The sequence below is a fragment of the Nerophis ophidion genome, linkage group LG13 (genome assembly GCF_033978795.1).
Source record: "Nerophis ophidion isolate RoL-2023_Sa linkage group LG13, RoL_Noph_v1.0, whole genome shotgun sequence".
Classification (NCBI taxonomy): Eukaryota; Metazoa; Chordata; class Actinopteri; order Syngnathiformes; family Syngnathidae; genus Nerophis; species Nerophis ophidion.
The window spans coordinates 52081970-52098876 of NC_084623.1; the positions used below are offsets into that span (position 1 = coordinate 52081970).

Consider the following 16907-nt stretch of genomic DNA (forward strand, 5'->3'; position numbering starts at 1 on the left):
TGCTCGTCTGTGTGTGTGTCCTTGTGTACGAGCATGTGTGCGTGTGTGTGTATGTGCATGTGTGTGTGTGTATGTGTACGAGATACAATGAATAGTTTTTCATTAAAGGTTAGATAACAGGCCACAAAATTTATATAAAAGACAGTATTTCTCAAAAAGCAGGGCAGACTCATGGAGGTTGGTGTGTCTTCATTACAAAAGCTTTTTCTACACTGAATTAATGTAACTGAATTTTTTGCGTTGGAATTTTGTGAACTCCTTTTTACATCAGGTTATGCCGACAATTTCAATGAAAAAACAATTAATGAGCAAAATGTAGGTTTAAAAATTCCCTGTTAGTATACGTTTTTTTTTTTAACTCAGTGTGTCTTTATTCAGTGTAAATATATATATATATATATATATACACACATATATATATGTATATATACATGTATATATACATGTATATATATATATATATATATATATATATATATATATATATATATATATATATATATATATATATAGCTCCCAAAGGGAATAATCGGTAGAAAATGGATGGATGGATTGATGGATGTGTGTGTATATATATATATATATATATATATATATATATATATATATATATACACACATATATATATATACATATATATACACACACACACATATATATATATACATACACACATATATATGTATATATATATATGTGTGTGTGTGTATATATATATATACACACACACACACACATATATATATACATATATATATATATATATATATATATATATATATGTATATATATATATATGTATATATATATATATATATATATATATATATATATATATATACTTACACAAGTCACTGAATAAAGACACTGAGTTTAAAAAAATAAAAAAAAAAACTATACAAGTACAACCCATTTACCATACCGATAAATAAATAGACATCCATCCATCCATTTTCTACCGCTTGTCCCTTTCGGAGTTGCGGGGTGGTGGTGGGGTGGGTGTGGGGGGTGTTCGCTGGAGCCTATCTCAGCTGAATTCGGGCGGAAGGTGGTGTACACCCTGGACAAGTCGCCACCTCATCGCAGGGCCAAGACAGATAGACAAATAACCTTCACATCCACTCAAAAATGATGTTCCCTAGAAAAATGTAACGCATGAGCAAGTTCCAAACAAGCTGCTTTGTATGCATCCATCCATCCATTTCCTACCGCTTATTCCCTTTGGGGTTGCAGGGGGCGCTGGCGCCTATCTCAGCTACAATCGGGCGGGGGGCGGTGTACACCCTGGACAAGTCGCCACCTCATTGCAGGGCCAACACAGATAGACAGACAACATTCACACTCACATTCACACACTAGGGCCAATTTAGTGTTGCCAATCAACCTATCCCCAGGTGCATGTCTTTGGAAGTGGGAGGAAGCCGGAGTACCCGGAGGGAACCCACGCATTCACGGGGAGAACATGCAAACTCCACACAGAAAGATCCCGAGCCCGGCATTGAACCCCAGACTACTCAGGACCTTCGTATTGTGAGGCAGACGCACTAACCCCTCTGCCACCGTGAAGCCGCCTTTGTATGCAGTGCTTCTTAAATAGTGGGCGGGCTTTTGGCTTTTTTGAGAATAGCTGATTTAAGTGCATGTGTGTAGCTGACATGATTAAATAGGCAATATGTCCACTAGCAGATGATGTCATCACGTCCAGGAAGTGCAGCATGACATCATCATGTAGTCATTGTGCGTGACATTGATCCACGCTGGGGACTATTAACAACCTGGCCGTGAATGGGCCAGGCGGTATAGTGGGAGAGTGGACGTGCCAGCAACTTGGGGGTTCCAGGTTCGATCCCCGCTTCCACCACCCTAGTCACTGCCGTTGTGTCCCTGGGCAAGGCACTTTACCCACCTGCTCCCAGTGCCACCCACACTGGTTTAAATGTATCTTAGATGTTGGGTCTTCACTATGTAAAGCGCTTTGAGTCACTAGAGAAAAGCGCTATATAAATATAAATCATTTCACGATTGTTATTTTAAAACAGCACGGATTAAAAAAAAGGTTGAAGTTCAAGATTAATAGTAACGATTAAAGGCCTACTGAAACCTGCTACTACCGACCACGCAGTCTGATAGTTTATATATCAATGATGAAATATTAACATTGCAACACATGCAGTTTACTAAACTGCCATTTTTAATTTCCCGCGAAGTTTCCTGTTGAAAACATCGCGGAATGATGACGCTTATGTTGACGCGTGCTTGTGACGTTATTAGTTGGAGTGGACATTTTATCCCAGCCCCACTCACGGCTAAAAGTCGCCTGCTTCAATCGCATAATTACACAGTATTTTGGACATCTGTGTTGCTGAATCTTTTGCAATTTGTTCAATTAATAATGGAGACGTCAAAGAAGAATGCTGTTGGTGGATTGCAGCTGCCTTTAGCAACCAAAACACAGCCGGTGTTTCTTTGTTTGTTGTGAAGCTTTAATATGGAACAGAGCGGTCAAGCGAACATAATAATAATAATAACTTAGATTTAGCGCTCACAGAGAAGTGGGACTCAACATTCATTCACACCTGGTGGTGGTAAGCTACATCAGTAGCCGCAGCTGCCCTGGGGTAGACTGACGAAAGCGTGGCTGCCAGTTTTCGCCTCCGGCCCCTCCGACCACCACCTTTCATTCATTCATCATTCAATCGCCAGTGTGAGCAGCACCGGTGTTTCTCTACCACATGTCAACCGGCAGGTTTCGGTGAGAAAATGGTGGTAATAAGTTGGCTCTTGCCGTAAACATGAGCAGAGCTTGTGTCGTTCTACCTGTAGTTGTCAAAGAGGCAGCTGCGACTTTCTAAGCTCCTCCATGTCTTTACTCAGAGACACTGGCGGTCACCACACTTTGACTTTCTGGTATGACATTATAATCTTACTAAAACACTAGTATAAACAGATAAGGGATTTTCCAGAATGATCCTAGTAAATGTTCTAATAACATCTAAATCGCTCTCACTGCCCTCGCCTTTTTTTCCACTAGTGCAGGGGTCGGGAACCTTTTTGGCTGAGGGAGCCAAATATTTTTAAAAGTATTTCCGTGAGAGCCATATAATTTTTTTTTCAACACTGAATATATGTGTGCATTTTTAAGAAAGACCAACATTTTTAGAGTATAATAAGTCTCTTATTCGTTTTAATAACATTGTTATTCTGAGGCTAACCAACAATAAATAAAACACTTTATCAATCATGCGACTTCTTGAACAGGTGCGGTAGAAACTGGATGGATGGATGAAAATGCATGAGAATGTTTTATATTTTGAACGTTATTTTTGATTACCAGCGGAATTATTCATTACTTATCATGTTAAGCAATGTCAGCTAAGATTTATCTGAGAGCCAGATGCAATCATCAAAAGAGCCACATCTGGCTCTAGAGCCATAGGTTCCCTACCCCTGCCCTAGTGCTTCACTCTAACTTTCCTCATCCACGAATCTTTCATCCTTGTTGCGATCCCCTGCTCGTATCTACACATAGTAGTTATTTTTCCTTTCTGGTATCACTCTCCGTCAAGTGACTGTTTATTTCTTGTTTAGCCTGTCACCATGGTAACTCATCAGTCCACCTGCCGATCCCGGTCCACACACACCTGTTTTTGTCTAATCACCCTCCTATTTAAGACAGCCTCTTTGTTCATTTCTTCCTGGGTTCATAGATTTGCTTTTCACGCAACGAGTTACGCCTGCAATACTCTCAAGTATGCATATTCTCGCTAAGCTTTTCACGCTAGCCATTCATTGTTCATTCCAGTTCTCATGCTGAAGTTTTCGTTTTACTGTTTTATGTGCCTACGTGCCGGTTTATTTCTCATTGTTGTATATCCTAGCTTTTATGCTAGCGTCCTTTGTTTGTGTTATTCTACTAGCTCTAGCATTTTTGTTATATAGCTCTTTTTGTCATTTAAATAAATGTTGTATATCTTACCTTTGCTGTGTTCACTTGACGCATCCTCGAGGGAATCGTAACAACCCTCGCTCAAATTAATGGGGAAATCGTCACTTTCTCGGTCCGAATCGCTCTTGCTGCTGGTGGCCATGATTGTAAACAATGTGAGGATGTGAGTAGCTCTACAACCCGTGACGTCACGCGCACATCGTCTGCTACTCCCGGTACATGCAAGGCTTTTTTATTAGCGACCAAAAGTTACGAACTTTATCGTCGATGTTCTCTAATAAATCCTTTCAGCAAAAATATGGCAATACCACGAAATGATCAAGTATGACACATAGAACGGAGCTGCTATCCCCGTTTAAATAAGAAAATCTCATTTCAGTAGGCCTTTAATTCCTCATCCGGGACAATAAAAACTCATGGCATTAGGCGCTCTCACCTGAGCATCTTCTCTGCAAGGAGAGGATCTCCCGGTGGAGCCCGTGGAGCAAAGTGAGATGCTCCTGCCTGAGGAAGACCATGCTCCTCTCCATGCTCTCCAGCTGCCGGCCCACGCTGCTCTCCTCAGCCATGTCGGGAGCAAGATGCAGTCATGGGAGCTCCAGGAGAAGTCGTTGCTGTCATTCGGGATGAGAAAGAAACACATTAGATTTGATGCTGCAGGATGATATAGTTTTATGTAGTAATTAAAAAAAATATTATTCAATGTATTTATTATTAATTTCTTAATTAAAGCCAAGTTCTTCATCCGCAAATAACAGACGTACATTTGGCGTCAGTCAGAGGAGAGGAGACTCCCAGAGGCTCCAGGGGAGATGTAGCAGGCAGCCGCCGGCCTGCAGCTCGATGTGCTCCGGGGATTGAAAGCGATCATCGGGGACGTCGCCGCGCTGGGACCGAGCATGGCTCCCCGATCTCCGTCACACACCAGGGCCGCTTCACGTCGCCGACCCCGCCGCTGAAAGTGCGCACCATCTTCCCTCTCGGATCGCGCCCACTGGCGTGGAGCGTCGGGCGGCGGTGGTGGAGGGATGTGCTGCTCTGCGCTGATTGGCTACTGGGACGACGCCGGGAGATCTCGCGAGATGACCGCGGCGCAGCCGATTTGAGCGAGAGGAGTTAGCTCATAGACATCTTAGAACAGTGGTCCCCAACCACCGGGCCGCAGAAGAATTTTTTATTAAAAAAAAAAATAATTAAAAAAAATAAATAAATATATATATATTAAATCAACATAAAAACACAATAAACACTTACAAATAGTGCACCAACCACAAAAAAAACTCCCCTTTTCATGACAAAAACGTCCCTTTTTCATGACAAAGAAGAAGAAAAAAAAAAAGGAAAAAAAAGCAACTCTCCTGAAGGAATCAATAAAGTATTATCCATTCATCTAAATACTGCATATTTCAGTTTTACTATAAAAAACAAAGTTGTCTTTGACAGAAAAGGCATAAAACCTTATTTGTTTAACTTTATATCAACCTCATCATGAATTGATTAACGTGGACCCCGACTTAAACAAGTTGAAAAACTTATTCGGGTGTTACCATTTAGTGGTCAATTGTACGGAATATGTACTGTACTCTGCAATCTGCTAATAAAAGTATCAATCAATCAATCAAAACTCAAGTTGATATAGAGATTTACTGTAAGCATTAAATAAAAAATAATACGGTAATAATAATTTGACTTATTTTTAACATTTTAGTGACTATGCTCCCCAGGAGCCCTAAGGATTAAAAAAAAAAGTCCATATATTTTGTTATGGTTTGAAAATGAAAAATATCAAAATGGCCCCCGCATGCTAAAATTTTTCCATGTGCGGCCCTATGTGGAAAAAGTTTGGACACCTCTGTTATAAGTAAACGCAGCATATTGTATTACTGTAAAGCAAACTATGAATAATAAAACACGCCAAAATACATGTCCTTTATCATAGCTACACGCATGACAAAAAACTGTAAGATAAATTAAATGCGCTGACATTTCAATGCTCCTCCCAAATGAATTGCCCTGAGTGGAGCGGATCACCACTCCAAGATGGCGGCCAGTGAGGAGACGCCGTGTCACGTGAAGAAAACTATCCAATCAGGAAGCAGGCTGACAGAAGCCGGAAACACACACAAATAATAGCGACAGAAGTTCAAAATGCTTTTTAAGAAGTCCAGAAATGTATTTATGAAATTGTTCACACAAGCCTTACTGTGATAGAGATGATAAACAAACAGCAGCTGACGAGAATGTCCCACCGCTAGTCTAGCGAGAGACAGTATATACTATGCTTACCGCCGCGTTGCCAGGTAGAAAACGACACATCACAACAGATATTTAAAAATGTCGTATTTTGAGGGAAATATGACATGACTAGGAGTATCTTCTACAGTAAAACACGACCTCAAACTGTGCATCGCACATCCTATAATGTACTTTTACCTCGAGTAACTCCGTTGGAAAACTGTGCCTTAACTTAGCTTTAATACCCTTTTAACATCAGACCGTTCAATATGTGTCATATTTGTGGTCTGGCAACGCATTTCTACATCATTTTTTAATTTTCCTGTGGTGTGGCGACTGTGCAGCACATTGCTGCCACTGTCAGGTCAATGTTGGTATTACATGTAATTTACCACCAAGGCTCTGGACGTAAATGTAAACACAAACATGCAAAACAAGTATTATAACTTCATTTTTACATTAAATAACGTATTACTTAAACATTCAAATTAGAATAAGGAATACAAAATAATTTGTGCCTAAATGTACACTGAAGACAGGCTTGGTATACTTTTCAATGTTCAAGTAATTTTGTCATTATTTTTGTTGTTGTTGTAAAGAATAATAAATACATTTTAATTTCATTCTTCATTTTAGCTTCTGTTTTTTTGACGGAGAATATTTGTGAAATATTTCTTCAAACTTATTATGATTAAAATAAATAAAAAAAATTCTGGAAAATCTGTAGAATTAAATTTAAATCTTATTCCAAAGTCTTTTGAATTTCTTTGAAAAATTTTGTTCTGGAAAATCTAGAAGAAATAATGATTTGTCTTTAATAGAAATATAGCTTGGTCCAATTTGTTATATATTCTAACAAAGTGCAGATTGAATTTTAACCTATTTAAAACATGTCATCAAAATTCTAAAATTAATCTTAATCAGGAAAAATTACTAATGATGTTCCATTAATTATGTTTTTTTTTTTTTTTAAAGATTCGAATTAGCAAGTTTTTCAATTAATTTTTTTTCGGATAAATTTTTAATTGTAAAGTGTCAAAATTGAAGAGAAACCATCAAAATTAAATTTTCATTTTTTTCAGGTTTTCTCCTCCTTTAAACCGTTCAATTAAGTGTTTTTTTCATCATTTATTCCCTACAAAAAAAAATTCCGTAAAAGGAAAAAAAATGTACGACGGAATGACAGACAGAAATACGCATTTTTTTTAATATAACTTAGATTTATATCGCGCTTTTCTAAACACTCAAAGCGCTCACAGAGAAGTAGGACTCAACATTCATTCACACCTGGTGGTGGTAAGCTACATCAGTAGCCACAGCTGCCCTGGGGTAGACTGACGGATATATATAGATTTATTTATTAAAGGTAAATTGAGCAAATTGGCTATTTCTGGCAATTTATTCAAGTGTGTATCAAACTGGTAGCCCTTCGCATTAATCAGTACCCAAGAAGTAGCTCTTGGTTTCAAAAAGGTTGGTGACTCCACTCATAGTCATCATTGTCACTGTCACCGACGTCCCACTGGCTGTGAGTTTTTCCTTGCCCTTATGTGGGCTCTACCGAGGATGTCGTTGTGATTTGTGCAGCCCTTTGAGACACTTGTGATATAGGGCTATATAAATAATGATTGATTGATTGATTGACATTTTGCTCTGATGATAACAACAGCTACAGTATATTCCTCTCCAAACCATAAAGGGTGACTCTGGACGAAAAACAAGTTCTTTGTCGCCAAAAGTTTGTCTAGAATACCAAAATAGCGCAAAGTTTAGCTTCAAAGTTGGGAAAGCCTTTGTACAATCAGTTAATCTTTAATGGAACACGTGTGTTAGTCCAAATAAATTACAGGTATGCACAGTTGAACCAGCAAATACAGCAAAACATTTATTAATTATAAGACAGCTGCGCTGCCCTCTGCAGGCCAAGAGATGAATTACATCCAACACACGTTTTATTTTACAGGCTTCTTGTGAGCTCAAACTGAGGGAGGCACGTTTTGAAAAGAGGACGGCTTACCACGTGACTGAAGATGTCGAACAGAATCACCTTTTCTTCGAGTGGTCATGTTTTATTGCAAAGCGGCGACAGGTGTGAGCACTTTCTGAGGTAGCAGGAGGATGCAGTGATTGGTGAATGATGTCATATTCCAGGTAGAAAGTCACACCTTGACGTGATTAGTAGCTTCTTACAGGCGTTGGGGACGCGGGCGACCTTACGTCTCCTTCTCCTTCTTGGCCTCGCGGGCGCTGCCCTTCAGGAAGTCGCTCCTGAGCAGGCGGTAAAAGAGGACGATGTTCATGACGGTCATGACGGCCAGCCCCACGCTGCCCAGCGTGTAGGACAGCAGCGGCACCTTGTCTCTGTTCAGCACCAGCCAGCGGGTCATCCAGGCCAGGGTGTTGATGCGGAACACCACGTAGGTGCCCAGGTTGACCATGCTGTTGACGCGGTAGGCGGTGCCCACGGCCATGTTGGACATGCGCAGCATCTGCCGCAGGTGGAGGAACACCGAGTTGATCTCCACCAGCAGCGCCACCACGGCGAAACCGATGTAGAGGTGCGTCGCCACGGACAGGCCGAAGCAGGTGATCACCTGCGGGCCAGGGACGGGGAGAAACCACGTTACTGTCACGCGCTCTAAAGTCCTGATGTCGTCATCGGACTCGATGGACAACCATAAGCAAGTAAGCAAAGTCCATGTTGGAAGACACGAGACTCGGTGTGTTGACCTGTCAATCACGTGAAGTGAGTTATATTTATATAGCGCTTTTCTCTAGTGACTCAAAGAGCTTTTACGTAGTGAAATACATGTAAATCAGTGTGGGTGGCACTAGGAGGAGGTGGGTAAAGTGTCTAGACTAGGATGGCAGAAGCGGGGATCGAACCTGGAACCCTCAAGTTGCTGGCACGGCCGCTCTATCGACTGAGCGGTACCGCCCCGATTGACACGTGATGTGTCAATGTACCTCGGGCATGTTCAAAGTAATGTGGAAAATGTGCAACTTTTTTTCCAGGAGACAGCTTGAAAATAGGGGAAAATAAGGGAAAAGGCAAAAACAAAGTGAAAATAGGAAAACATTGGTTGAAAAAGGAAAAGCAAGAAACAAGGGGAATGGAACGTATTGAGAAAAGGGAAGAATGGAAAAAATAAGGGTTGGGAAAAATATAAGAAAAAGGAAAAAATAAGGTAAGAATAAAGGAAAATATGAAAGAAAATTATATTATGGGGAAATAAGTAAAGAATAGAGAAAATACGTCAAAAAGGGACAAATAAGAGCAAATGATTGAAAAAATAAGGAGAAGAACAGGAGAAAATTGGGAAAAATAAGGAAATGTAGGTAAAAGAAGGGGGGAATAGGTGAAGAATAGGGTAAAAAGAAACACAAGAGTGATAAGGACGAAATTAAAAAGGAACATAAGGGGGGGGGCAAGGGAAGAATAGGGAAAAATGAGGGGAATGGAACATAAGGAGACAATGGAAGAATGGGCGAAATGGGAAAAATAAGGGTAAGGAAATATTTAAGAAAAATAAATAAATAAGGGAAGAATAAGGGAAAATATGGGCGGGAAAAAGGAAAATTATGGGGGAATAAGTAAACAGTAGAAAATTAAGTCGAAAAGGGACAAATAAAGGCAAATAATTTAAAAATTAAGAGAAGAATAGGAGAAAATAGGAAAACTGGTTGAAAAAGGAAAAGCAAGAAACAAGGGGAATGGAACGTATGGAGAAAATGGAAGAATGGAAAAAATAAGGGTTGGGAAAAATAAAAAAAATAAAAAAATAAGGTAAGAATAAAGAAAAATATGGGGAAAAAATTTAAATTTTGGGGAAATAAGTAAAAAGAAATAGAAAAAAATAAGTCGAAAAGGGACAAATAAGGGCAAATAATTGAAAAAATAAGAAGAACAGGAGAAAATTGGGAAAAATAAGGAAATGTAGGTAAAAGAAGGGGGGAATAGGTGAAGAATAGGGTAAAAAGAAACATAAGAGAGTAATAAGGAAAAATAAGGAGAAAAGTTAAAAAGGAACGTATGGGGAGGCGAGGGAAGAATAGGGAAAACAAATAGGAAAAATAAGGGGAATGGAACATAAGCAGACAATAAAAGAATGGGCGAAATGGGAAAAAGAAGGGTAGTGAAATATTCAAGAAAAATAAAAAAATAAGGGAAAATATGGGGGGGAAAAAGGAAAATAAGTAAAAAGTAGAAAAAATAAGTCGAAAAGAGACAAAGGCAAATAATTTTAAAAATAAGAGAAGAACAGGAGAAATTAGGAAAAAATAATGAAATGTAGGAAAAAGAAGAAGGAATAGATGAATAATAGGGTAAAAGAAAACTTAAGAAAATAAGGAAAAATAAGGAGAAAAGGGAAAAGGAACATAAGGAGGGCAAGGGACGAATAGGAACATAAGGAGAAAAGGGAAGCATGGGGGGAAATTGGTAAAACAAGGGGATGGAAAAATATAAGAAAAATGAAAAAATAAGGGAAGAATAAGAGAAAATATGAAAAAAGGGAAAAAATAAGTCGAAAAGGGACACATAAGGGCAAATATTAAATAATAAAAAAAAGTCTATAAAGTATAAATAGGTAAAAGAAGGGGGGATTGGTGAATAATAGGGAAAAAGAAAACAAGAGAATAATAAGGAAAAATAAGGAGAAAAAAGGAAAAAGAACATGGGGAGAATGAAGGAGAGAATAAGGAAAAAATAAGGGCAATGGAACATAAGTAGACGATGGAAGAATGGGGGAAATGGGGAAAAAAAGGGTAGGGAAAGATTTAAGAAAAATTTAAAAATAAGGGAAAATATGGGGGGAAAAAAGGGAAAATTATGGGGAAATAAGTAAAAAATAAGTCAAAGGGACAAATAAAGGCAAATAATTTAAAAAATAAGAGAACAGCAGAAAATAGGGAAAACAATAAGAAAATGTAGGCAAAAAGAGGAGGAATAGGTGAAGAATAGGGTAAAAGAAAACTTAAAAAATAAGGAAAAATAAAGAGAAAAAGGGAAAAGTAACATGGGGCAGGAGGTGCAAGGGAAGAATAGGGAAAACAAATAGGGAAAATAAGGGAAATGGAACATAAGGAGAAAAGGGTAGCATGGGGGGAATTGGTAAAATAAGAGTAGGGAAATAATATAAGGAAAAGGAAAAAATAAAAGAAGAATAAGGAAAGATATGGAAAAAGGGTAAAACATAAGTCGAAAAGGGACAAATGAGGGGAAATAATGAAACTAAGTCATTTAAGTAAAAAACAGGTAAAAGAAGGAGGGCATAGGTGAATAATAAAAAAAATAAAGAGAAAAATAAGGAGGAAAAATAAGGGAAAAGGACCAAATGAGGTAAAAATGAAAACTAAGGGTAGAATAGGGGAATAAAAAAGGAAAAATAATGGGAAAAGGAAAATATGGGAAAAATATGGAAATATACAGTGCACTTTTCCCATATTTTATTATTTCAGAGCATTATTCCGAATTAGAATAAAATAATTTTTGTCCTCAAAATTCTACAGATAATACCCCATAACGAAAATGTGATTTTGTTTCATTATTATTTAGCAAATACATTAAACTATGTTCCTGGATAAAAAAACAACAAACAACACTTCCCATCCAATCTGATTGAGTTTTAGAAATGCTGCAAAGAGGAATGGGGGAAACTGCCCAAAGACAGGTGTGCCAAGCTGGTGGCTTCGTATTCAAAAACACTTGAGGCTGTAATTGCTGGCAAAGGTGCATCAACAAAGTATTGAGCAAAAGCTGTAAATACTCATGTACATGTGATTGTTTTTAGTTTTTTATCAATCTGCAAAATAAAATAACTTTTTTTTTTTACATTGTCATTATTGGGTATTGTGTGTAGAATTTTGAGGACAAAAATGAATTTATTCCATTTTGGGACAAGGCTGTGACACAAGAAAATGGGGAAAAGTGAAGCACTGTGAATACTTTTTGGTTAGGTAGGTAAAAAGACGGAAATGTGAGGAAAACATTTAAATAAGAAGGGAAAGAGGTAAACTAGTTCAAATGAAGGATAAACACAGGAGACAAAGAAGGTAAGTCAAGAGAAAATTATGTATAATTAAGAGAAGAATAGGAAAAACTAGGGGGAAAGAAATAAGAAGATTATGGAAAAAAAATATTTAAGAAAAGGGAAAATGATTGAAAAAGTAGGAAAAACTAGGGTGAAAGAAATAAGAAGAATATGAAAAAAATTTAAATTAAGAAAGAGGAAAATTATTTTATAAAAATAGGAAAATAAGAGAAAATTGTGGAAATAAGAGACAAATAAGGTAGAGACCCAGCGCTCTCCTAAATACAGCCTACTATACATTTTTGTAGTGTGTGTGTGTGTGTGTGTGTGTATGGGGGGTCTGTTCCATTGGACTTTGTTTAGTCTAATAAAGAAAGAAACAAGTACCATAGCTAATAATAATTATTATTATTATTATTATTATTTTATTTCTACAATTTAACGAGCTGCGACCCCCAGGCTGCACTTTGGACACTGCAGGTGTTTTATCTGCCATTTTAATCCCATGTTGTTGTAGTCTTTGATGTTTGTTACTTCTCACCAAAGCTGGTAGTACAAATGAGACATTAGAAGCGGAGTTGAATATCAATAAAAACAATCATGTGTAATGTCAACGCATAAATTGTCCACTAATGCAGATAATATTGATACAAAGGTCAGTTAGTATTATTTAATTGTATATATTGATAACAAACTCGGAATGAGAGCCAATGGTATTTCATGCTTTTATTTTGTTATTTTAGAAAAAAATTAATGCAATAAAAACAAATAACTCTTATTTTGTGGATACGTCGTCTATAACTTGTTCACAAATACATTGATTTAGTTTGTATTAAATATTTCACCTGTATTATTTATAACACAACCTTGATCAACAAATTAAAACATCATTTGATGCTATCGTAAAATTGTAAAGTAAAAAGTGTCGACATCGGCAATACAGTTCCTGTACATACCGTAACTTGGTATCACAACGACACCAAAATGGGCAGTATCGCCCACAGTTTAAAGACCGTTAAGTAGCAATACACGATCTCTCCACGAGATGGCGGCATCGCGAAGGCAAGGAACGAACGGAAGAGAACGAGATTACCTCATGTAACGTAACGTGAGTATTCGCGCTGTCAAATTACTATCGCGCCACGCCAGGTCACGTGACGAACAACCACGTGACTCTGGCTCAGGTCGGCCATAATCAATCAGTATTACTCGCGCCTACTGTGCGGCTTGAACACCACGTGGTTGTTGAGGCTCGCGACCACTAGGGGGAGCACATGATCAAAAATGTTTTGAGCACTATTGAGTGAATTTAGATGCGTGCTGTTTTTATTTTTGGAAGGTGGAATTGGACTAGTAACAAATATTTATATTTCATATAGAAAATAGGTCATGTTAAACCTCAAAAAACAAGATGAAAACATTTACTTTTCGTTTATATATAATAATAATTATAGATTTTATTTGTAAAAAAATTACTTTACGTTGAGCAAACAACCTCAGAGTGCCACAGTGTAAAAAAATAGTAATAATATTAAAAAGATAATAAAAATAAATCAAAAATAAAACTAGAATCAGCCCAATAGCTAGAACCCGTATGCATGTCTATAAAAAGGCTTTTTTTTAAAGATGGGGTTTTAAGCCTTTTTTTAAAAAGCATCCAGTCTGAGGTGCCCTTAGTTGGTCAGGGAGAGCGTTCCATACACACACACACACACATATATATATTGTGATTTGTGATTTATATTTATATAGCGCTTTTCTCTAGTGACTCAAAGCGCTTTACATAGTGAAACCCAATATCTAAGTTATATATAATGTGTTGATATAATTGATATATATATATATATATATATCAATTAAAATAGCCTGTGTTTTTGTATTTTTTATATAAATTTTTTTAAATTTAACGTTTTTGCAACGTGACAAAACTCACACCAGCACAGCGAGAACAAATTCAAACCTCCATCCCCAGACTCAATACGTATTTTATATGGAATATAGAGTCGTAGTAATTCATTGATACAATTAAAGCGTGTCACTAAACGTCTGCCATTACGTCATTTCCTTGGTGAGCCTTCCCCCCCTCCCCTCAGGTATGATGGAGTACTATGAAGTCTGCCTAGCAACAAGTGGCCACATATACTGTAACAGGGTCACAATTAAAAGCAATAAATAATTATTCAAAGGGGAAAAAAAGTTGAAATATTGCAAAAAAATCTTGATTTTAACTAACATTTATTTTTAAATATTTTAATTGATTTATTTCTTTTTTTATTATTATGACTTTTTTATAGTATTTTGCTCTCTCCTCAAGAAATCATCTTCATAAAATTACAACTATATTTCCCATACATCATTGAGCTAAATCTCTTAAAAACAACTTCATTCTTCTTTGCATGGTATTAAAAAATGTATTATAATTCCAAAGTGGGCCTAATACATCCCTGCTGTGCACAAAATACACCACATAGAGCTTCATTTACACTCAGAGAGAATTTTACAATACAGTAAAAAGAGACATTGAATTTTTGTGTTGTCAGTGCATTTTCTCGTATAAAAAGCCCGAGTGACAACAACAATGCACACTTGATATTAGTAATTAAACTGTGTCACAGTCCCAACCTCAGCTCTGTTGTTAAAAATATCCTCTGACTATTGTTGGTCAAAAGAGTGTGGACTAAAGGACTTGACAGTGTGAACACAAACACACAACCTCAGCAGTGTGTGTGAAAGCTACACAAAGCTGCCAACACAACAAAGGTGATGTGTCCAAAATATTGTTGTCTTTGGTCTCCTCCTGTGACCGGATGCATTGCTGACATATTTCAAGTACTTTGGCAGGTGCATGTCTCTTCACAGCTAACATGGCAACCAGTCACCATGACGACGCTGGAAGATGGGTGTGGTTAAAACAAGACCAGCCATAAAGGCAGCCATAAAAATATTATCGTTTTATGACTAATGGTGTAACTATCACTGCACAGGCGTTAGAAGGAAAAGATATGGAGGTTAATTGTGTCTATATTACGAAAGTTGTTTTTTTTACACTGAATTTATGTCACTGAATTATTGCGTTCTGATTTTTCTGATCAAATAATGCTGACTATTTCACTGAATAAAATTTCTGAAAAGTGTGTTTAAAAAAGACACATTGTTTCAAAATTAATTGTGAAACATTTCAGTGTATAAAAAAAAAATAATTGTATAAAAATTTAGAGTGAAAACAAAAATGACGTGCAGACAAATTCTTGAATTACTGGAAATGGAGTTTGAATTTTGAAGAATTTAATATTTCTGCACTGATTTTTTTTTTACACAAAAGTTTTATACAACAGAAGGAGAAAAGGGGGGAAATTGGCAAAATGGGAAAAATAAGGGTGGGGACAAATATAAAAAAAAAAGGAAAAAATAAGGGAAGAATAAGTGAAGTGAAGTGAATTACATTTATATAGCGCTTTTCTCTAGTGACTCAAAGCGCTTTACATAGTGAAACCCAATATCTAAGTTACATTTCAACCAGTGTGGGTGACACTCGGAGCAGGTGGGTAAAGTGTCTTGCCCAAGGACACAACGGCAGTGACTAGGATGGCGGAAGCGGAAATTGAACCTGCAACCCTCAAATTGCTGGCACGGCCGCTCTACCAACCGAGCTATACCGCCCCCCAAGGGAAAATATGGAAAAAAGGGGAGATTACGGGGAAATAGGTAAAAAAGAAAAAAATAAGTCGAAAAGGGACAACAAATACGGGAAAATAATGAAAAAAGAATAAAACCAACAAAGGAAAAGTTAATGAAAACTAGGTTAAAAAAAGTGGGGAATAGGTGAATAATAGGGAAAAATAATAAGGAAAAATAAGGAGGGGAAAAAAGGGAAAATAAACAAATTAGGAGAGGAAAAAACCAAGGGAAGAATAGGGGAAAACATAGGGAAAAATAAGGGGAATTGAACATAAGGAGAAAAGGGAAGCAGTTATGCAATCACAAACGTCTACCTCTGTGGACATTTATGTTTTGTCTATTTTATTTTTCAGTGTTACTAAGTGCATGTAAAGAATAAGAGTTATGCAAAACATAAACGTGTACCGTAGTGGACATTTGATTTTGGTCTTTTTGTCAGTGTTCCAAATTTTAAGGGGAAAAAAAAAATAGCCCTGTTATTGCAAGTCGCCAACGTCCACTGCAGTGGACATTTATTTTGGTATACATTTTTAAAATCAGTATTACTTATTAAAAAAGCCCTTTTATGCAAATCCCCAACGTCCACTGCAGTGGACATTTTTTTTTGTGGTATATATATGTTGTTTGTTTTTATTCAGCGTTACTCATTATAAAACTCTATATATATACTTTTTTTTTTAATTCAGTGTTACTCATTAAAAAAAGCCCTATATTGCAAGCACAAACGACATAACACTTAAAAATAGTAAAATGGTGGAATGTTACTCAAAATTGTCAAATACAAAAGCGTTTATGACAGGGGTGTCCAAAGTGCGGCCCGGGGGCCATTTGCGGCCCGCAAGTCATTTTTTAACGGCCCCACGGCACATTTTAAAAATACTATGGAAAAAAATTAAAAACATAAAAAGTGGTATAAAAGAGCAAACAGGTGAAATGTAACAAGAACATGTTGCAATGTTTACTCTAATAACAAAAAGCTTCCATGCAGGCTGTTTCTTTCTTTAAAAAAAAAAAA

The 16907-nt window shown here is 37.0% G+C and overlaps 2 protein-coding genes across 2 annotated transcripts in view; both read right to left on the reverse strand.

Annotated features, from left to right (window-relative positions):
- The window catches only part of ccdc92ba (coiled-coil domain containing 92Ba), a 45102-nt gene extending 40104 nt beyond the window's left edge, over positions 1–4998 (reverse strand). The window contains exons 1-2 of the mRNA XM_061919181.1: positions 4712–4998; positions 4384–4561 (exon numbers count right to left, since the gene is read on the reverse strand). Of these exons, the coding sequence (XP_061775165.1) occupies positions 4384–4516 (133 nt within the window). The 5' untranslated portion in view covers positions 4517–4561; positions 4712–4998. The remainder of the gene's footprint in view (positions 1–4383; positions 4562–4711) is intronic.
- Positions 4999–8054: 3056 nt separating this feature from the next.
- Positions 8055–16907, reverse strand: part of tlcd2 (TLC domain containing 2) — a 51477-nt gene continuing 42624 nt past the window's right edge. The window contains exon 4 of the mRNA XM_061919182.1: positions 8055–8776. Within this exon, the coding sequence (XP_061775166.1) occupies positions 8396–8776 (381 nt within the window). The 3' untranslated portion in view covers positions 8055–8395. The remainder of the gene's footprint in view (positions 8777–16907) is intronic.